The 23,583-nt window shown below is 39.5% G+C and overlaps 1 protein-coding gene across 12 annotated transcripts in view; it reads left to right on the top strand.

The window, feature by feature from the left end:
* Positions 1-215: 215 nt before the first annotated feature.
* UHRF2 (ubiquitin like with PHD and ring finger domains 2) overlaps positions 216-23,583 on the top strand; it is a 121,626-nt gene continuing 98,258 nt past the window's right edge. For 10 of the 12 annotated variants that reach the window (XR_011431414.1, XR_011431415.1, XM_023627341.2 and 7 more), the window contains exons 1-3: positions 874-1,407; positions 7,372-7,605; positions 17,811-18,070. Coding sequence is in view for 10 of the 12 variants with exons in the window: in XM_023627341.2 (XP_023483109.2) it covers positions 1,255-1,407; positions 7,372-7,605; positions 17,811-18,070 (647 nt within the window). In the remaining 2 variants the exon portion in view is untranslated. Of the gene's footprint in view, positions 1,408-7,371; positions 7,606-17,810; positions 18,071-23,583 lie in introns of all 12 variants that reach the window. The other 2 variants (XM_023627344.2, XM_070248471.1) reach the window with 2 other exon arrangements.

The raw sequence follows: 23,583 nt of genomic DNA on the forward strand, positions 1-23,583 counted from the left end.
TGAAGACATATTTTCATTTAAATAAGGCCACTGTTAGGTAATGCTGCGCTGGGCCCATTTCTGAGAATTTATTCCTAGTAGCATCTTTGGGGTTCTTTCTTCGGAGCTGTCTAGTTCTGCAGCCTTTGACGGTGTTTTCCATGACCCCGCAGTCTCTTAGGCCCGAGGCGCAAGATTACGGAAGGGCCGCAAACGGAAACGGCCGGCTGTGGAGCGGCCCTCCGGGCGGCGGCACCACCACCTCAGCGGCCGGAGATCCGGCTGTGAGCGCGGCGGGCCCGAGGGCGATCCCAGCAGGACCCGCGGCCTGTGCGCCCGGGGCCGCCACCTCAGCCCAGCGGCGGGAAACCCCAGGAAGTGGGTTTCCGCGCGAAGGCAGCATTTGGGCCCGGCGGGAAACGAGTTCGCGAAGCAGGAGGATCCCCGGGGCCTTCCCTGGCGGCCAGCCCCGCCAGGCCGCGTGGCGGGCAGTGTCCGGCTGAGCGGGGTGGAGCGGGCTCATTTACTTATGTGCTTTCTCAGAAATTTAGGCCGCGCTCGCCCGCACTCCTTTTCATGATCATCCAAGTGCACGTCAGAGTTTCTAATTTTTCGTGTGTTGTTGAGACTACAGAACCGTATCCGCTAGGCCTGAGGAGGCGTCCGCCCCCTGCGGCCAAAGGAAGACCAAAACGGCAACCGGTGTGGGCGGCCTTGCAACCGCCCGAAACCCGAAGGCTAGAGGGCGTGTCCAGGGCCCCAGGTGCAGGCGGAGGGGCAAATAACGGCTCTCGGAAGCTCCGCCTCCCCAGCCCCGCCCTGCCCTCCCCGCACCCGCCCATTTTAGTTCTCTCTCGTCCAAAGCTACTTCCCCAGTCGCTTCCTCTTTAAGGCGGAGCCCAGCGTGGGTCTCGCGAGATCCGGGTTGGCGCCGTGACCTCCATGTGGGAGCTAGAGCTCTATAAGTAAACACTCGGCGCGGCGCAGACAAGGCTTCTTCCTATTTGTGAGGCAGGGGCTGCGGTGGCGGCGGCGCCTCCAACTAGTTCCGGTTTCCTTCCCTCCTCAGCTCCTCTGGGAGGGCGCGGGGTCTAGGAGTCGCCGCCGCCGCCTCTGGGGCCCGGCGTCTGGTCGGTCTGCCTCGCTTGTGTGCACGCTCGCCCGCCGGCCGCGGACAGTCGGAGCGGCCGGGAAAGCGGCGCGGGCCGGGCGGGGCGCGGCGCCCCGAGCGCAGGGGGAGACAAAGCAGGGCCGGCCCCCTCTCCCGGCGCCAAGATGTGGATCCAGGTTCGCACCATCGACGGCTCCCAGACGCGCACCATTGAGGACGTGTCTCGCAAAGCCACAATCGAGGAGCTGCGCGAGCGGGTGTGGGCGCTGTTCGACGTGCGGCCCGAGTGCCAGCGCCTCTTCTACCGGGGCAAGCAGGTGAGGCGCGCCCCTCGGGAAGCCCGGGCCGAGAGCAGCCGGGCGCCTCCAGGACGCGTGAGCTGAGCCGGCCGGAGGGCTTGGGGCGCCCCGCGCGCAGAGCGCACCTGGCTCTACTTCGGGTGGGCAGCCCGCGAGGCTGAGAGTGCGGGCCCTGGGCTCGCCGAGGGGGCGCAGCGGGGTCCCCGCCAGCCCCGAGTGCAGGTGCGCCCGGCGGGGTCGGAGGCGGGGGCGCCCTGAGCGCGGAGACCTCGCCGCCCTTTCGTAGAAAGGCAGCAGCCACAGGCACAGCCCGTCAGAGCGCCTGGGTTCCCTGGCTTCCCGCGCTCGGCCGGGTCCGGGGCCCCGGGAGGGCGGGGAGGGCAGCAGGCGCTGGCGGCCATGCCACAGTGCGGGTGGGGAGGGCCGGCGGTTCCGGCTCCCAGCAGCGCTGACCCGGCTAACGGCTCGCATCGCTTCCGTGGCTCTTCCGCGCTCCGGCTCCCAAGTAGCAGGGGGAAACAGATACTGCTCTCTCTTGGGCACAAGAACCTTAGCTCTGCCTCTTCGCGTAGAAGAGATTTGTACACACTGAAGGTTCGAAGGGTTTCCGGAACTTCTGCCCCACTCTCTCACCCTCCTAGAATTGAAATCTGTCTTGGGGGAGATTAGAGACCTGGGTTGAAGGAGCTATTGATGTAACCCGGGATCCGGGTTTAAACTGCCTAGTATAGACCAGGAAGGTTATTTCCAGAGTGGGAAGGAGTATAACAGACTGCTCTTCTTACTTCTCACCTTCTAATAGTCCCCTCACCCACGCTTTTAACAGTACCTGGAGCATAGCCAGCGGTACATACTTGAAGGCTGAAACTGTTTTTGGCGGTGAGGGTGTCTTGTGGGCGTCCCTGGTCGTTGTGTTGTATGGCCATGGTCTGGCCCATTGAAGATTTTTTCCTATCCTACAAGTCTCTCATGGTCTGCACCTAGAGACCCAGACCCCGCCTGTTTTTCTTGTCTCTTTGTCTTTTTTCAAAAAATGTTAGCCACTGAGAAAGTTGGCATCCTCCATTTGACAGACCGCAGTTTGGCTCCAATCCTTTGGTTTGAAATAAATGTAGCTCTCTGATTTGGTAGAAGTAACCGTTTCCCTACAGCTACGAAGGATTTGAAAGGAATATTTTTTCTCCCCTTCATAGGCTTACTCTTCAAAAACTGCCCAGAAATTTCAGAGTAAGAAGATTACACTCTGATAAAGAACGAAGCAGAGGTTGTTTTAATTTGTTTTTAAAAAAGTGATAGCATCTTTGATATGTCTGCAGCCAATTTTATATTGATCCTTTAGTGTTTGACTTGTAAAAACAGGTGTTCAATTTAGTTGTAAACTTTTTGAGATAATTGTATGTGTAGTAAACACTATGTAGCTTTATGTTGCTGTGCCTCCAGTGGCTGATACCTTTTTATCTTTTGGTCAAAGGTGAAAAGCATGCAATCAAGTCTTCACAATTTTATTTTCTATCTAAGGACAATAGTACATGAATTTCTGGGCTACTTTGGTGACTTCACCACTAGAGATAACCAGAAATGAAGCATGAGAATGTATTCCTGCGCAACATCCCTAAAGTCTAATTATCAAACAGCTAAAAGAAAGTATGCACCTGGCTGTCTTGGGGAAAAGATAGAGATTGGGTTACATTTAGGACAACAAAGTAGACTTCCAATAAACTAGGAAGCTAGTTCCAGGTTCCGGGGAAAAACTGTTGAGGAAAACAGCCCTTTGTGCTTCTCACCCCAGGACAGTTGATAACTCACTACTTTGATTTTTTCAGCTCAGTGATAAACCAATAGCTATGAGAAATGGACTTTTGGTTCCCCATTGAGTTGGAGACAGAGAAGGAAGACAATGCTCCAGCTATGTTTACTTCCTTATGAACTGACAAGTAGCCATGGCAGTGACTATTATCTTCATTCTCCTTTCCTCTTTGGAGTCCACAGTCCTTGGACAAGGTAGTCTGTCTATAGCAGGCAACTGCTCAGTTGGCATCACAGGGCTGCTGCTGTCCTATAAAATGCCTTTGTGCTTGGTAGAAAAAGGCACCCCTTCCTCAAGATGCTTCACTGCCACATGGTGAAAAATGTCATAAATAAAAACAAATTTACACTGTCTGTGATGTAAATGGTACCCTTTCCCTCTTCTCCCCCCTTTTGTATGTTAGGTCTGCTGCTTTTAATCTTTGGTGTCTACCAGAATCACTTGTGATAGTTATATTATAGATGTTTAGCTCACCCTGAGCAAGTACAGAATTGCAAGTAGTTGAATTTAACAAGACCCCTGGGAGATTCTGATGAACACCAGAGTTTGAAAATGAATGTTGAAGGATAGTCAGTCTCCTGCTAGTTTCTTGCTGTTCAAAGTTTGGTCCCTGGATCAGCAGGACCAGCAGCATTAGCTTCACCTGGCAGCCTTACACCAGGCCTACTGAAGTAGAATCTGTAGTTTAACAAGGTCCCCAGGTGATCTGTATGCAAATTAAATTTGAGAAGCAACGTAATTGTGTAAGTGACTCCACTTTTGAGGGTCAAAATGGAGAGAGCAATTCAGGGCTGTGAGTTCTGGTTAGAGTAGGGTAACCTTATTTAGATATCCTTCTCTGGAAGGTTGAGTTTGACACACCCTTGGAGTTGGGTTTTTTAAAGGAAGAGTTACATTGGTGAATCTCTAAATCTTTTGGGAATCTACAGCTTTTCCTACTTTAAAAGGATTCTCTCTCCTCCTTTCATTTTTTCCCTTGTACCACTATAAAGATAGCCTTAGAATAGATTGTACATGTGGAGCTTGAACCAGAGCTGAAGAAAAACTTAGTTCCCTTTTGCCCCCAGACTCGTCATTTTCATGTGGAATATAAAATAAGTGTTTGCCTATTTAAAGGAGTGTGTGTTATGTATATATTGTATGATGTGAAAGATACATGGAAGTTATTAACTTAATGCCCTCCACCTATATCCTTATCAGTAGCCCCTTGGGAATGACTTCCTCACTGCCTTCTCAGCCAGTGCTACTTGGTGTTTGCTTCCTAGTTTTCCCTTGCATCATGGTTGCAATTCTGTTACCTGGAATTTCTTCCTTCAACTCAGTAAAAATTCAAGGATGTGGTCTGGCAAAAACAAATTCTAGAACCATTCCCTCCTCTCTAGTATTGTAAATCCTACAACCTCGTCTTCTCAGGTGGCAGTTCTCAAACATTTTCTGCTATGAGACATTGATGGACTACAGTTACAAGCCTGAAACTCATAGGTATTTGTAGTTTCTAAATGACCCAATCCCTTTCTCCCCACTCAAAGCATAATTTAAGTGACAGGTAACTTTCAGTCTACACTTTCATTAAATTAATGGGAGAACTTCACTACTTTTCAAGTAACAAATCATTCCAACATTCTTCAACTTTTCATGATGGCCTAGCTGTGTGGAAGTTGCTATGCAATGGACATTATCACTGTTTTAGGAAAAGTGGAACTATAGCTATGAATTAAGGAAGTAGGTAATCTGGGTAAAAGTGGCTATCATAGCAAGCATGAATAATTGGAGGAAAGGTGTTTACATGTTAACATGGACCTAACTTCTGTTATAGGGCCCTTTGCCTTGATAAGCTTAGTGTTTACTCCAACTTCAGACATTGCTTTTCCTTTCAAACCAAGTACAGCTTGAAGCAGCTTATGTTTACTTTGATCACTTGGTAGAAACTAGTCAGAGTGGTTGAGTGTAAGAATGCCTCCAAGGTCCCTCTGACTCTTGTGCCTCAAATTTCAATGGAAGAATGTTTGTGGAAACGCTTTGGATTTCCAGTTATTTTGCCACCTTAACAGCTACCTTCATTTTGGGGAATGCCCTGCCAGTTAATTTGTGTGTTCTATGCTGTTAGTTTTTTATTTCCTACTTTGAACACTTCCATTTTTTTAATTATCATAGGCTGCAACAGTTTTATGTTTAATCAAGTTGTGCTTTTTCAGGTGTTCCAACATTAGGGTGTTCTTACTTTTGCCAGGGGTTGGGGGAGCGGAGGGTGGGGAAAGCTATTGAAGAATATCAAAAATGAAGCTGTGAGTGTATAGTTTTTTGCTCTTTGAGTTTTTCCCCCAGGTGTTCAGGATTAGAGGGAGTTCTTATTTTTTCATAAGGTAAGCAATATTAACATCCTTAGCCCTATGAGGTTTTATCTACTTACTGACTTGGGAGACTCCTTAGGCTCATTTGGAATAAGCAGGTTAACCTGTGAGATAGTGTCTAATTTAATTCCCCCATTGGAAACTTGGGAATTTCTTGATCCCTTGTTCTGTTTGACATTTGTGAACAACTGTAATGTGCAGCATTGTGCTTGGTGTGTTCTTGGACCACTTGAAATAAAATTACTTATCTAGTACATTAGTGAGTTTATCATTCAAAGACAGACTTTCATTCTTTCCCTTTGGTTGACTTCTCAAATATGATCTTATTGTGATAGAGAGTTGTGGATGATGACAGGTATTATATACAAAGAGGAAAAATGAACAGTGACTAAATTGGTAATATTTCTGGGGAAGTGATAGTTCTGATCTTCAAGGAGTTTAGTTTTCTTATTGAATCATGGTGAATTGGCCAACCAAATTTTATGAAGAAACAAAATGGAGACTATTAGTTTCCTAGGGCTTCTGTAATAAAGTACCACAACCTAGGTAGCTTAAAACAACAGAAACGCATTGTCTCGTGGTTTTGGATGCTGTAAGTCTGAAATCAAGGTGTTAGCAGGGCCATGCTTTCTGTGTTCTAAGAAAGGATCCTTCCTTGCTTCCTTTAGCTTCTAGCGTTTGCCAGCAATCCTTGGTGTTCCTTGGCTTGTAGATGCATCACCCCGGTCATGTTGCTGTCCTCTCCCTATCTAGCTCTACATCTTCCTTCTGTGTGTCTGTCTCTGTGTCCAAATTTCAACTTTTATAAGAACACCAATCACAATAGATTAGGGCCCACCCTTACGACCTAGTTTTAACTTCGTTACTGCTGTAAAAACCCCGTTTCCAGATAAGATCATGCTCAGAGATACTCAGGATCAGGACTTCAACATATTTTGGCAGGAGGTGGTGGTTTGGGGGGGGGGGGGGAATAGTTCAATCTATTACAGAGACTTTACCAAAATAAGATAATTTATTCACTATTCATTCTGGAAGACTTTCCATGATGCAACTTAGTAACTTTTTTTCTTCCATTTTTTTTTCTGCTTTTTCTCCCCAAAGCCCCCCAGTACATAGTTGTATATTTTAGTAATGGGTCCTTCTAGTTGTGGCATGTGGGACGCCGCCTCAGCGTGGCCTGATGAGCAGTGCCATGTCCGCCCAGGATCTGAAGCGGCAAAACCCTGGGTCACCGAAGCGGAACGCGCAAACTTAACCACTTGGCCGCGGGGCCGGCCCCAGCTTGGTAACTTATGGATGGATAGAATTAGAGAACTTTAGGCAAACGGAATAGCATGAGGAAGAATTGTAATTATTGCTTGAATTTTTTTTTCCTACTTGATTTTTTAAGAAAAATTACAGTGCTTCAGAAATAAAATGATTAACTTAATGTCTTTAAGAACACAGTCATAAAACAACCTACTTTCAAAATTCACCTTTTCTTTCTTGCAGTGGATTCAGTCACTGTTCATTAAAATAAACAAAACTTGGTGAGAAATCGAGTTTTTCTACTAAGCAATGAGGTCACAATGCTACATTTTTGGTTTCAGTGGCTATCACTGTTCCCTATAGGTAATATGGAGTGATTCTTAAGAATTTATTGAGGTCCTGAGAAGATGCTGACATCATAGACCATAAAGTAATAGGAATTGGTTTCAAGATCACTAAATTGCAATGCTGTGAATTTTATTTTAATAATTTGGTTAGGACACTTGGGTAACTAAAGATGTAGAAAGATCAAGTTTTGAGAGAAGCATTTTAATCTTTTTCTATCTTTTTTTCTAGTTGGAAAATGGATATACTTTATTTGACTATGATGTTGGACTGAATGACATAATTCAGCTACTAGTTCGCCCAGACCCTGATCTTCCTAGCACATCAAAACAGACCGATGTACAGGCCAAACCCTGTTCTAACAGTCCACCTAAAGTAAAGAAAACTCCACGGGTGGGAAGTTCCAGTCAGCCATCAACATCAACTCGTGATTTTCTTGTTGATCCTGGCATTGGAATATATAAGGTATGTAGTCGTCTTCAACTTGTGAGAATATAGATGTCTAGTCTCCTCAGGATGTTTTGAATAAGTAAGCATTGATTCCTATTTGAAGGCAAAGACTGGGCTGTGAATACTTTAACTTTTGAAAGTAGTCTCTAAAAAATTGTGAAACATAGATAGACAAATGTATAAAATGTATGTATACAGTTTAAAGAATAATAAAGCAAACACCTGTGTAATTCCACCAAGATTAAGAAGTAGGATGATACCAGTTCCTTTTTAAAGCCTCCTGTGTGCCCCTACCAGAATGCTTCTCCTTCTCTCTCCTTAAGAGGTAAACTTACTTGTTCCGTTGTTAGAATCATTTTATTTTTCTTTAGTGTTAGTTACGTATCAATAAATGTTTTGTTGTTTTACCTATATTTGAATTTTATATGATAGAATTCTTTTTCTCAACTTGGAGTCTCATGCGTATAGCTGTATTTTTTCACTATTATGTTACTCCATTTTATTAACATGCCACAATGTATTTATCTAATTCATGATTAATAGCTATTTGGGCTGTTTCCAGTTTCAGCTGGTACAAACAGTGCTGTTTTGAACCTTCTGTGTGTATCCTGATGCACGTGTTCAACAATTTCTTTAGGAATTTTTACCTAGAAAGAGAAGTGCTGGTTGTTCAGTCACAGCATACTGCCAGACTGCCCTCTTCTTTGTTCCACTGATCTGTTTGTGTGCCCTCTGCCCATACTGTACTAAGTACTGTAGCCTGGTAGACTATTTTGAATTTCGCTTTCCCCCATCTCCCAAATTTAATTCCTCTTCAAGGGTGTCTTGGTTTTTGGCTTTTAACACGTGCATGTAAAAATTTTAGAATTAGGTTGTCAAAACTCTGCAGGTAAATAATCTGATGGGATTTCAATGGGTGATGTATCTGTAGATCAGCTTGGAGAATTGCCATCTTTACAATGTTGAGTCCTTCATTCATGGACATGATAGATAGATGTCTCCATTAGTTTAGATCTTTGTCATCTTTCTCAATTAGTTGCCTCTTTACATATCTTGATTTATTTCTAGTAGCTTTATTTTTGATGCTGTCATAAATGGTTATCTTTTAAAATAGAGATTTGTTTGCCGATATATAGAAATGCAATTGATTTATTGACCTTTGTATCCAACCTTTTCAAATTCTGTTCTAGTAAATTTTGTAGAAATAATTGAATGACAGTTTTGCTTCATCCTGTCCTATCCTTATAACTATTTTTTCTTAGTTCTTTTACTGGTTGGGATAAATTGGGACCCAGACTCAATTTTTCAGAGCGTTTTCAGGGCTAAAAATTAAACATTGGTAGATGAGGTGAATTATTTATGCAAATAGAGATAATTTTAGATCTCTGGAAGAGTGCAAACAGATCTGTATATCTAGAAAGAATCAAGGAAACTGGCAAAAAGCTGTTATCTCAAAAGTCTCTGGCCTGGGTGGCTACACTGATGAATCGCTTTTAACCTATAAAGAATAGATAATTGTTACCTAAATCGATGCACAACATTAAAAAAAGGAAAGCTTCCTATTGCTTTATAAATTTAGTATAACACTGATATTAAAAGATGACAAAAACCACACCAGTCTCACTACATATTGATGTAAAACCTAAGTTATATTTAGCAAATAAAATTATGACTATATATTAAAAGAATACCTCGCCCAAGAATGGTTTGTCAAGAAGCAGAATAGTTCATTATTAGGAAATGTTTTAATACAATTTATCTTAATAAAACAAAGAAAACAAATGATCTAATTGAAAATGTTTTTTGCATCTAAATAAAAATTTGAATCTATTTCTGATTTAAAAAAAAATTCTTGGTAAGAGGTACAGGTGGAATAGATGAATATTATAAAACACACCCAGCATCATGCTTAATGGCAGGGAAAGCCAGAAGTATTACCATTGAAGACAGGAGCCAGACAAGGAAGCCAGTTAATACTGCTGCTATTTAAAATCTTTTTAGATGTGCTAGATAATACAGATAGGCAGGAGAACAACAAAGTGTAAATATTGGAGAAGGCTAAGTTATTACTTATAAATACCTGGAAAAGTTGAGAAAATAAACATATTAGGGCATTATGAGCAATCAGTAAGGTGGCTGTTTAAATACCAGTTGCTTCCCTTGCTACAATCATTTAGTAAAAGAGAAAAAAAGTTTTCAGTAACAACACAAAGTCTGGAAATAAACTTACATCATATGGGCAAGACTTATAAATTAAGACAGTGCTTTATGTAGTGCTCATAGTTCAGACGGAATTGTTAATATTGAAAGCCCAATTGCCGTACTGTTGTCTTCATCACCCATTGATTTCATCCCTTTCAGTTACCAATACTTTCTATGTTGATATTTTTTCACATTGTTACTTTTTAAATAAACTCTTTATTTTAGAACAGTTTTACTAGATTTGTAGCATAATTGGGAAGATACCACAGAGTTTCCAGATATCCCACACCAAGTTTGCCCTGTTATTAACAGATTAGTATGGTACATTTGATGTAATGATTGAACTGTATCTTAACTGTATCTACTTAGTCCCATCTAGGGTACTACATTGGATTTACATTAGTGTTATATTGAATAGTTGTCATGTCTCCTTGGGCTCCTTTTGGCTGTGACGGTTTCTCAGACATTTCTTTCTTTTTGATGACCATGACAGTCTTTAGGACTACTTGTCAGGTATTTTATAAGTCCTTCTATTAGGATTCATCTGTTGTTTTCCTCATTGTTTGACTGGATTTACATAATTTTAAGAGGAAGACCACAGAGATGAAGTGTTATTTTCATCACATCATATCTAGGGCACATACTGTCAACATTCTGTTTGCTAATTATAATGCGTTTTACATCAGTACTAACTAAGTGCCGTTAATGTGAACCTTAATCACCTGGTTGAGGTAGTGTTTGTCAGGCTTCTTCACTGTGAAGTTAGTCTCCCTCACCTTCCCCTTTCTATACTCTGTTCTTTGAGGTGAAGTCTCTATATGCAGCCCACACTTAAGGAGTGGGGAGCTATGTACTCTACTTCCGTGAGGGCAGATTATCTACAAAAATTATTGGTAATTCTACATGGGAGACTTGTCTCTTTTCCCCCATTTATTTATTCAGTCAGTCATTTATTTACATCAGTATGGGTGTTTTTTCTCCTGTGTCCCTTCAACATACCCCCATTATTGTGGTGTGTTTTGTTTGTTTTTGCTAAAGCACTTTCTGGTGCTAGAAGGTGCTCCAGGCTCATCTTGACTATTTCTTGCCCCGGGCCTAGATTCAACCATTTCTCCAAGGAGGCTTGGTTCCTTTAATCGGAGAATGGTGTTAGAAACCAAGATCCAAGTTCTAGGTATGCTCCTTGCCACTGAGGTGTCATTGCTTTTAGGGCCCTCAGCTGACAGAGTGAGTAAATATACGTATGAGTAATAACTCTTGTACATCCATATAGCTATAAATATTTATGTAACTACCTGTATATTAAGCTTACATTATTTTTAACTTTTTGGATAAGGGCAATGATTTAGATTTAGAGGTTGCTATTTTTGACTCGATTTGTTTTGAGCAGTGAAGGTATGAATTTGTTCTCATAGGAGGGCCAGCTTTATGTATCTACAGATCTGAGATTATTCAAGGTTAAGCATTTCTGGTCAATTTAAATTCTTTCTGTTTAGCACACTTTTCAATACCTTGCTATGTCCCCTCCCCTCAACCTATCTCAGAAGAGCATCATGGGAAACTATTTCTCAGCAGATCTTTGCATTTTATTTTCAGTGTTAGTGCTTTGGCTGTCAGATACATCTAGTACCTAACTTTTTTCTTTTTAACACTCTTATGTTTCATATTAATATATAGCATAGATGTTAAGGACTTTAGCTTTGTCATCAGACTTGGTTTCAAATTCCAGTTCAACCACTTCTGAGTTGTACAAACTTGGCGAGTAAATTTTATGTTGTCTCCCTTTCTTCATTTAGAAACACACTTAGAACCTGGCACTTAAACTCTCAAAAGGCTACTGTTATTTGTAAAGTAATATGGTTAGTCAAAGCTACATTTAACCTTCCTTGTTAAAGAGGGTAACAGATTTTTTACTTGCTTTTTTTGGATGAAGCTCAGTAATTGTCACAGGTATTTGAAATTTTGACTATTGGCTATTTTTCGTTTGGAAGTGCTTATTTCTGGATAATTCATTTACTGAATGAATATTTGGATATCTGGTAAAAGTTTGTACTATGTATTAGAGGAGTAAACAAATGATATTGCCCTTGCTTTCATGGAATTTTATTAGATATACTTTTTGGCTAACTTGAAAATGCTTAGAAGCTGCTACTTTTGAACTATTTTGATTTTGCTTTGAATTTTGTCTATTTTCCTTAGAGAAAGTCTCTGAATGGTAAGTATATCAAAATTTCATTGGGGCCGGCCCTGTGGCTGAGTGGTTGGGTTCACGTGCTCTGCTTCGGCAGCCCAGGGTTTCACTAGTTCGAGTCCTGGCCACGGACATGGCACCACTCATCGAGCCATGCTGGGCTGGCACCCCACATGCCACAACTAGAAGGACCCACAGCTAAGAATACACAGCTGTGTAACAGGGGGCTTTGGGAGAAAAGGAAGAAAAAGAATCTTAAAACAAAAAAATTTCATTGTTTCTAGATCACTTAAAAATTGGGTGGTTTTTTTTTTGCCTTTATCTTGAATTCTTTCCTATGTTACTTTTGCTTTGTAAAGATTTTGCTTTTATATACATAGAGCTTTTTTTTTTAAGATTGGCACCTGAGCTAACATCTGTTGCCAATTTTATCTTTTTTTTTTTTCCCTTCTCCCTAAAGTCCCCCAGTACATAGTTGTATATTATACTTGTAGGTCCTTCTGGTTGTGCTATGTGGGACGCTGCCTCAGCATGACTTGATGAGCAGTGCCATGTCCACCCTGAGGATCCGAACTGGCGAAATCCTGGGTTGCCAAAGCAGAGTGGGCGAACTTAACCAGTCGGCCATGGGGCCCGCCCTTATACATTGAGCTTTCCGTAATTAAAATTGCTTTATGGATGATTCAACAAATTTTGGGGGCTTTTCTTCCTTTTGCCTAAAATTTTCTTTGAACCTCATGATAAGCAAATAAAAAAAGTGAATTTTTCAAATCAGAGTTACTCAAAACTGGCACAGGTAAACATTTAAACTTAATACATTAAGATGAAATTTTAATCTGAAGGTATTATCCAATATCATTCTTGTTTTGCCCTATTTGATAACTTTGAGCAACATTTGGTCAGTTACAAATATCTTTTCATATGTTGTAAGAAACTAAATATCACTATCAAATTAGGAGCGCCTGTGGAAGATTGTGCAGCAGCTGGGTCCATCTTCCCATTGTACAACACAAATTGAATCACACTGACTCTGGAAAGTAATTTATTTGAAACGAGGTAGACTTTTGATACCTAAATTCATTTTAATTCTGGTTTTTAGATGTGGAAGCTTTGTACAACTCACGTAAAATCCTACTGTTGAAATGACTGTCATCCTGGTCTAAGTAACTTTTTAGAATGATGATAGTAAACTTTGAGGGTTTAGCTAAGTGTGTGGCATTGTTAAACTTTTTGCATGTTTTCTTATGCTCATTGTGGGAAATGAAAGGAAAATTATCAATAATTACTAAGTAAAAATATGGATATTTTAGTATTTCCTGTCTTTTGTCTGCAGTGCAACTCGGCTTCTTGACATTTAATCTTTTTGATTATGAAGCATAATAGACAACACAAAAAAGTAGGGGTTAATGAAATATTACAAAGTCAGCATTCATAAACAACACCCAAAGTAAGAAATAGAATAGCACTACCCCTAGGAACTTCCCATGTGCCCCCTCTTGATTAGCTTCCTGCTACCTAGTTCTAACTACTACCCAAACTTCTATGGTAATCAATTCTTTGCTTTTTATTAACTTTATCCTATTACCCTTTAACAACCTCTTAATAACCTTGAACCTATGTATGCATCCCTAATTTTCTTCTTTCTGAACTTTAAATGAAACCACGTTCCATTTTAATTTGTAACTCTTAAGAAACATGGTATAATTAGAGAGTCACGTTCAGAGTTGGGGAAACCTTTATCAACTTAGCTTCCACTTCTAGCTGTGTATCTGCTGAGGGCAAGTGTATTTCACTTCTAAACGTCATTGGAAAAGAAGAATGACTTTGTATTGTAATTATTAAAGGAGACAATGTACATAACAGTAAACTGCTAATATGTTTACTAAGCAGAATATCGTGATAAGATTATATCTGAGTTTTAATGAGTCTTAACATTGAACATACTTCTACTTAGTGGAAGGAGACACTTGTTTCATTTGTGCCTACTGTGTGCTTGCTAGGTTAGCACGTCATGTGGATTTTTGTCACCTAATTTCTTAATACACTGCAAAGTATGTTATTTTATAAAGAAGCTGAGGCTGGGACAGGTTAACTAACTTGTTCAAGGTTATTCCTAATAGGTGATACACAAAGACTTAGGTTTATCTGCAGAGCTGGTGTGTTTTCCATAGAACATACAAAGTGCTTAGAAGTATCCCTGCCATAGAGTAAATCCTCAAATATTTGCTGTTGGTATTTTATTTTTTTAATGAATTCCCCTTGCCCCACATGCTTCAGGGTTTGGCTTGGTTTTTGGTGAGGAAGATTGACTCTGAGCTAACATCCATTGCCAGTCTTCCTCTTTTTGCTTGAGGAAGATAGTCCCTGAGCTAACGTCTGTGCCAGTCTTCCTCTATTTTATATGTGGGACGCAACAGCATGGCTTGATGAGCAGTGTGTAGGTCCAACACCAGGGATCCAAACCCCGGGCCACTGAAGTGGGGCACACGAACCCAACCACTACCCCACTGGGCCGGCCCTCAGGGTTTTCTTGATATCAAATACTTGGACATGGAAGACACCTTCTTCTCTAAATGTGCCTATAGTTTTGATATGAATAAATCCAGCTCTTAAGCTTAGATTTATGTGATTGGTTGTTTCTTGTTTGTTTGTTTGTTTCACTTTGTCTCATGACTTTTCAGTCACACACCCGTCCCCCATTATTGGTGTGTATGTTTTATCCCCCTCCCCATTTTTTTGTTTTGACATTTTGGGGGCAGGCTTGCTCGCTGAGGATAGATGACCTCTTTCAGGGCTAGCTAGGAAGAGACAGTAAACAAGTGAGCCCACCTTTCTTACACAAACCAACCAATCCAGAGTCCGCAACCCCAGCCACCTCCTTTATCTACTCTCACACACCAACCAATATTTCAATGCTCTAACCACCCAGGGTTCAGGTACCAGACAACTAGAGACCACCCCTATAGCCAGGACCCTGCCAACATCATTCAAACTAGCCAATCCTAAGATATTTCCCCTTCACTGACTTGCCTTTTCCTCGGAAAATTCAATAAAGTCTCTGGGCCATGCTATCACTTTGTTCCTTCTGCCTCCTAATCTAACCTGGTGCTTCCCCTTATGGCCCTGCATGGATTGGCCCCTTCTCTTGGGAAATGTAATTAATTTTCCAAATTAATTTTTCATGTTGTTAGTCACCTTCATAAATTAAAATCCTGTGGGTGCAATTGAGACCTTCCTCCCACCACACACAGACACACACAAATGCACATATTCTGTTTTCCTCTTTTGTCTTCCTCTGTGCTTTTTTGCTGCTGTCTTCTGGCTAATTACTCTTCAGTTCTTCCTTTTTTTTTTTTAAATTAGTTTTTAGAGCAGTTCTCTGTTCACAGCAAAATTGAATGGAAGGTACAGAGATTTCCCATATACCCCCTACCCACACACATGCATAGCCTTCTTCATTATGAACATCTCCACCACTGTGGGACATTTGTTAGAATTGATGTACCTGCATTGACATAGCTTCATCCAAAGTCAGTAGTTTACAGTGGTTCATTCTTGGTGTTGTATATTCTGCAGTTTTGGACATATTTTTTAGTTCTTAATTTTGACTGGATTACTACTAAGAAAGTTACTGTGGCAGTATCGTCTGTTTTCATGTTAATCAAACAAGTTTAAGTATTCTGTTCTGAACCATCTTCAAAACCATCTTCAAAAGCATGTTTTTAGACTTAGTTTATATGCATTGTCATGAGTGGTTAACTATACTTAATAGAATTTGTAGTTCTTATTTCCACTTATAAAACTTGGGTTACTTTTTACAAAGAATGCCCTCACTAGCTTTGTGAGCAAATGACTTCTCTCTTATGTGTGATGTTTAAGCAACGGCAGTACTCTCAGATTGACTTAGGTTTTTAACTCCAATTGTATTGCCAACTATTGAGGTATCCAGATACTGGATCTGCCTGCTAGTTTCTTGCGTTTGATATGCAAATTCGTTATTTCATTTTTACCTCTTACTGTTGTATAGTAAGGTTTGTATTGCTAAATGTATTTTTGCTGTTACTGTTTTAGTATCAACTATATGCCCCATTCTCTGCTAGAATAATAATGGTGTAGTGCTGTATGAAACCTCTTACATTTTGATTTGCTATGAAAGTAGTAGCCTCAGTTTATTCTCCCAAGTCTGATAGACCTTAATGTTGATTATTTTTGTTTTAGCTAGTGTTGACTGTAAGAGACCAAATGTCTTTAAACTTGTGAGTGACCGTTATGAAAGAAAGAGCCTGTATCTATTTAATGCATGAATTAACTTATGCACTATATACTGTGTTCCATCTCTGATTCTTTGTTATGTCTAGCCTGGTTGGCCCTTAGGTCTTTTTCGTTTCTCCTCAACTCTTAATTCCTGTGTTACAGTGAACCTTATGTCTTTCAAGCGGTTTTACTGCTGCTGTGTTTGTTACCTGCAGTGCCTTCCGTCAAATATTGTACCTCTTCTGGTAGTGATAATAATTTTTAATTTTGTCTATACACATTCTACCTTCTGTGTTAGCTTGGTGGTTTGAAACCTTTTTACATTTTTAATACCTTATTTCTAAGTTTATCATTTAACCTTTGACGTTCCTATTTACTTATCTTGTCATCAAGCTTTCATGATAGGGTGGCAAGAACATATTCAAGTTCGAGATGTCTTCAAATCCTAGCTTTACATTTCATTAGCTTTCACTTGCAGGTTAACTTGTCAGAGCCTTTGTTTCCTTATCTTGTAAAATAGGAATTATTAATTAAGGTTGTTAGAGTTAGACAAGCCTAAGTAAAGGAGCCTTGCATAATGTCTGACATATGGGTATTTAACTTTTAGTACATACTCCCTCTGCCCCCAAGCTATACCATCTGTCAGAATTCTGTTGGATACCTTAAGTGATCTCTTATACCCTCAAGAAGAGCTAGCTTGATTAGGTGATGATCTTGTATTAGTGATGTAATTTTTTTCTTTTTAAGGACTTATCTCTTGGGAATATCTCTTGGTTATTGCTCCTGAAAGAGCTTGTACCTTTAGACCAATTTCCTCAGGTTTTTTAGGAGAGAATTTTTTAATCCAGCTTCTGTATTGTAACTCTTCATTTCTGGTTTTCCTGTTTTCTAATTCTGTTTTCCTTTTGTCAGATTGCACAGTTCACTTCTGGATCATGCACTAGACTTGACTGCATCCATTTTGCATCTTATAGCTCTGTTCTTTTTCTATTTTATCTTTGTTGTTTGAGATACTAAATAATGCATTTGCTAGTGAGTTACTAACTGTTGGTGGAACTTAACGCCATTTTGTGTGGATGAGTCACCAGATTCTTCCCTTTGTGTGTGTGCATGATTCCCTCACTTTTGAGTTGTATTTTCTGTTTAATATTTTCTGGTTGGACTGTGTATTTAGGATTCTGAAGAAATTAGTGGAACAAATTAATAAAACAATCATAATACTTTAAATTCCTGGCTTTTTGTTAGTGACATTCTTATTGAATGCCTTGCCAGAACAACTCCTGAGTACATAAGAATTACATTTTTAAAAGTCTAATGTAGACACAGGTAAGGAGTAGTTAAAAACACCTATTGCATTGAAGGAAACTGGGAGGAAAGTTAATTTTCATGTTAGTAAATAACAGTTTTGACAGTATAATCCAAAGAATATTTTTTATCTCATCTTTGAAATTAAACATGAGTAGCTACAAATATTGTTAACCAGGATAATGCTCAAAATAAGTTGAGTTATATTAAGGTTTTTGAAGCAGTAGATGAAATTAAGCTTCATTAACTAATTTTAAACTTTTTTTAGGTAAATGAATTGGTGGATGCCAGAGATGTCGGCCTTGGTGCTTGGTTTGAAGCACGTATACATAGTGTTACTAGAGCTTCTGATGGACATTCACGTGGCAAAACTCCACTGAAGAATGGCAGTTCTTGTAAAAGGACTAATGGAAATGTAAATCATAATTCCAAAGAGAACACAAATAAATTGGACAATGTACCCTCTACGTCTAATTCAGACTCTGTTGCTGCTGATGAAGACGTTATTTATCATATCGAGTATGATGAGTAAGTGCTCATGCTGTTGAGGACTTCATTCATGTTTTTGTTTATAGAAGCAAACCCTTCCATTTCAAGATTCTTTACAAATAGTAGTCTTTCTGAAGAAATCATTTAGGGGTCATGTTCAGTCTATTACTGTCTGTTTGTTTTGTTTCTGTTTGTTTAGTGGTTGTAATACAATAAGGGCTCCTTACTAAAAGCTCAGTCATCTATGGCTCCTAAGAGGTTTGTTGTTTTTAGTATCCTAATACCTGGCTTAATTTAGTATGTAAGGGTTTCTCTTTAGCTCTTCTATTATATTAGGTTTTTGATATGTATTTTAATAATTTAGAAAGTGTACAATATTTAGTGTAATAGCCGCTAGAATATGGTTGAAATATTTTTTCTACACCTTATTATTGAGATAATTCACTCTTTTTTGGTGTATTCACAGGATTGTGCATTACCATAAACTAATTGCAGAACATTTTTATCTCGCTCCCAAAAAACCTCATACCCAACAGTCACTCCTCAGTCCCCCTCCCCCAACAGAATTTTTTTAAATGTTTGTATGAAAACAGTATTAAGAACTTGCCTTGAGGGCCAGCCCTGGTGGCCTAGTGGTTTAGTTGCCTGTGGACCTACACCAGTCATCTGTCAGTGACCATTGTATGGTGGTGGCTCACATACAAAAAGAGGAAGATTGGCAACAGATGTTAGCTCAGGACGAATCTTCCTCAGCCTTGAGAGCCTAGATTCTAACACTGAATTATTATTTTCTTTACCTATTTTCAAAATCCTAGTGTAAAAGTTACTATTGGGACAGATTTAGTATTTATTCAACACACTAAATGAACTTAAGTCAGTATTCAAGTGATACCTTAATATGCATGGAAAATATGCTACCAACTCCTTATTGAGCATAAGAGTTCGAGATCCTAAAATGGTTTTGATTTTTTCTTACTACAAAATGGTATAAGTTGTGAGTTGCTGTCAACTCAGATTTCCAGGATACCCGGAAAGGGGTCAAAAATAGATCCCTTTAATCTTTAATTTTCTGAATCTTCTTATGGTTGTGGCTAACTTGCCAACGTGGCTTATTTCAAATAAGCCATCAGATTGCTTTTTATCATAGTAGATGGTAATAAACCAACAACTAGAATGAGTATTAAGATCTGGGATTGACCAGGACTGTCAATAGTGGTAAATCAAGGGTAAGATAGAAAGGGATTGGAGTTGGTGTGTTGATAGTACACCCTATTGCGGTATGTTCTGAGAAATGCATTGTTAGGTGATTTTGTTGTTGCATGAACATCATAGAGTGTACTTATACAAACCTAGATGGTATAGCCTACTACACACCTTGGCTATATGGTACTAATCTTATGGGACCATTGTATGTGCGGTTAGTCATTGACTGAGATGTTGCTATGTGGTGCATTACCATAATCAGTCTCTGGGTTTATGAATGCCGTGGCAAAGAGGCAAGATACTGTAGTGGTCAGGGCCTTTGGCTATCTGTTTATTTGGTGTCAATAAATAGAGTTCTTGATTTGCTTTGAGTTTTCTTTCTTGGAGAAGAGAAGAAATAACTAAGAAAACCCCTGTCTGGGGCCTGATTCTGGCCAATAAAGGAGTTATGGTTTGGCAAAAAGTACCATACAGAATGACATCACATAGAAATAAGAAGCTTTAAACACTAAGTGAACTAAGGCTTATTAAGTTTTTACAGTTTTAGGGCTCTTTGTTAGTTTTGGAGTAAGACTTTCCAAGGAATAGGCCTGAGTTTGGTGTAATGTTAGAGCGTTTATTTGGTTTTTTTTTAAATGAAGGAGAAATTTGTCCTGATTAAAATGAATAAGTAAAAGGCAGTCTAAATCCAACATGCAGAAGAGACTAAAATTATCTGTCCTGAATAATTTTACATGATGAAATTAAATGTTTCAGTGCTGGCAACTTAAAGATATGATAACTGAACTTTCTTTGAGAAATAAAAGATAACAGAAGCTTAGCAGTAGGTAAATGTCATTCACATCTTTAAAAAGAGAAAAGGACTATATAAAGTATAAGATAAAAGAATGAGCTTCTGAGTAAGAGTCCCAAATAACAAAAGGCTGGTGTAAGCGCCTAGAAAGAATCATGACCCAATATGGATGTGATAGCAAATCCTGTTGAAGTTTTGTTCTTCACGGTTACTAGAAAAGTAAGTCAAAACTAGAGTAAAAAACGTGTTGATTTCAATAAGTTATTAAACAAATTCTTTCTTCCTTGGATGGGAAGATGCATTGAAGACAGCTTTTGAAGTGTATGACTTAGCAGTAGTAGTAGACAGATTTTTATTGAGTAGTAAGCTGCAAGTGAGTCAGTAGAATGTGACTATCAAATAGTTATGCTGTAAGGATGTTCTCATAGAAGTAAGATATCTAGAACAAGCCCGCTGATGCTACTGTTGTATTGGGCTGGTTATTCCCTGCTTGAAATATTGTTTTCCCTCTCCCACGCTTTAAGAACAATACCAGCAGGACCTGGTGAATCTTCAGAGTAGAACCGAAAATGTAAAAATGTAAACCATCATGAAGAATAGCTGAAGGAACTAAGTATTTAGCTTGAGAGGCTTGGATCGTGATAACTTTCGTATTTTAAAAGCTCTGTCTAGAAGGAAGTTCTGTACAACATAGGAGGTAAGTTTCAAGATAACCTAAACCCCCTACCAGTTAAATCTCTAAAGATAGAGAAGTCTCTGCCCTTAGAGGTAGCCAGTAAACAAGCATTGGCCGTCTTCAACCATAGACAGGGAGAATTAGTAGAGATGTTACATTGCAAAGAGAATTTATAAAGTTAGAGTGATTGGATTAGATGATGTCTTAAGTTTAGTATAATTTTTATTTCCAAGATGGTATTTCTCAGGTACTGTTTTTGTACTTGAACTTACTAAATAGGCTTTAAGTTCTTAGAGGCCCCCATCCCATTCCATTTATAATACTAAATATTGTCATTTCTCTCAATGAACTAACTTCATTTTTCTCCTACTAGAGTAAGTTGAAAGTAATCTGCTTAATTAATTATCATATCTCCAAAGTTCTGAGTGGAGCAGTGCAATTTGAATAAGCTATCATTTACCCAAGGCAGGGAGGTATCGTATATGGGACCAAGGAACCCGCCTCAGGAATTCTTTTGGGATATTCAGTGTCTGTCATTTTAAAATGATACTGTTTAAAAGCTATTTTTGTAGTGAACCTACAGATCTAATGTATTACCAGAGCAGATGAATTCTCACTCTTTGAAATGAACTTCATTAAAACAATTGCTGTCTCAGAACAAGATAAATAGTTATACTCTTGTATCTTTAATCCCCACTCCAGTCAGAGCAGAGTTAAAAAACCAACAATTTTTAGTCTATGAAGAATGAATAGGTATTACAGATTTATCATATACTTATTAGGTACAGGCATTTCAAAAAGACAACCCAAAAAAGGCCAAATAAAATCCAGTAGTGGTAACTGTTCTGAAATATAAATGAAATCATTTGTTTCCTAACCTCTCCAGTTTTCCTCAAATTTGTAGATAAAACATTGTAAGTTCATAAAAAGCAGGTTAAGATATTTACTTGAAATGTTTTAAGATTTGAGTTTTACTGTGTGTAAGGGTCCTTTTCCTAAAGATCCCTTGATGAACATAGACTGAAATGTTGAGGACTTGTGAAGATTTTGTAGTTTGTCTATCATTAGGCTTGTCAGCTTTATGATTCACATCTCACTGCGAATAATATAACGCAAACATGGCGTTAACAGCAAAGTGCCCGGTACACAGTAGATATTTTTTTTTCTGATTGCTATTCTATACCACTCACCTGTTGTCATCCTTGTTTTAGCAAGGGTCTTGTTTAGTAAGTTCTTTGGGAGAAGGAGTTGGCAGTAGAAATACTAGATTTAGGCTTTAGAGATTTAGATTCCAAGGGATTCTTAAGTCCTCCTTAAGGTTTTTTTAAAAGCACCCTGTTAGCAGGCATATACTACTTGGCTGTGAGGAGGGAACGACCTTTTTCCCTCCCAAAGTCATGATTACTGGAGAGAGACTATGCCTAATTGTAACCTTTATTTTTAGTGGTATTTTGGACAGAAAACAAAAGGAAAGGGCTTCAGAAGTGAGCAAATGTCAAGGTAATATAGGCAGTTGTAAACCATGCAGTGGTTAAGTGGTCATCTAAAGAGAAAAGGGAGAGAACATTTTTTCCTTACTACATAGTAAGCTTGTACTGTATACTTCTATAGCTTTCTAAAAGTTTTTTTTATTCTCATTAATATCCTCTCTTGTAGTTAAGGTATTTAAAGTTCAACATTCTTAAGGGCCCTGAACATGTAAATGGACAAAGCTGTGACTGCGGTCTTGTAAGAGTGGAGACCCTCAAGCTATTGTGATGAAGAACATAGTGTTGACTGAGGGGCAGTCGTAGACTGGGAAAGGACAATCATTCTTTAGTGTTTCTGGTAGATTAATATGTCTATAGCATAGCTTACAGTGATTTAGATTACATTAAATCTTGTGTGCCAGACTCTGAGCTAACTGCTTAAATGGATACTCATGTAATCTTTAGCATAACTATAACGTTAGTTACATTAACTCCCATATAAAGAGATCAAGGCTTAATTACGTAACTTACCAAAGGTCTCATCTATTAAATGGTCAGACTCCAGAGCCTAAGACTTAACCAATATGCGATATTGCCGCTTGGCCTAAACATGGTACATGCAATTGATAGTTGTTGCCTACACTTCTCTTGCCTTCAAAGGTCAGCCTTTTTGCAGGACCTAAAGATTTGCTTTATCCTTTGTGTGGGATTTAAAGCAGATAGTACGCATGAGACTTGCATTGAGTTAAACCATGGGTATGTAAGCAACTGAGGCCACTCTACTGAATTTAATCTTTAGTCATCACTTGGCTGCTTTATCAGCAAATAAAGGCTAAAATCCTTATCCTGCTTTTGTATTAAGAAACATCTGTTTTCAGTGGATTTGGTTTAGATTTGTTTTAATTAACTAGACTAATGGTTCTCAACCCTGGCTACACATTAGTTGTCTAGGAAGCTTCTGAAAACATCAGAGCCTAGGACCTACCTCCAGGCATTGGTGTTTTCAGAAGTTCCCCTGTAATTCTAATGTGCAGCCATGGTTGAGAACCACTGCCTTAGGCCCGTGGTTCTCAAACTATAGACCCTTGGCCAGGAGCCATCAGCATCACTTGTTAGAAATGCAAGTTCTTGGCTCACTGCAGATATAATGAATCAGTTTCTGTGGTGGCCCGGCAATCTCTGTTTTAATAAGTCCTCTAGGTGATTCTGATGCCTGCTCAAGTTTGAGAACCACTCATTGAAAGATTGCCTTTGGCCCAGCCTTATCAGTTGCTATCAGGCAGCTGCTACTAAAGAGCAATATAGCGGAAAAGGGTTGATATGATGTTTAATTAAATATAGTAAATATATTTTATTAAAGGCCAAAGATGATATATAATGCCTAAGGAATCTGAGTGTTCATTCTTAACTT

This window comes from Equus caballus, chromosome 23, assembly GCF_041296265.1.
Source record: "Equus caballus isolate H_3958 breed thoroughbred chromosome 23, TB-T2T, whole genome shotgun sequence".
NCBI lineage: Eukaryota > Metazoa > Chordata > Mammalia > Perissodactyla > Equidae > Equus > Equus caballus.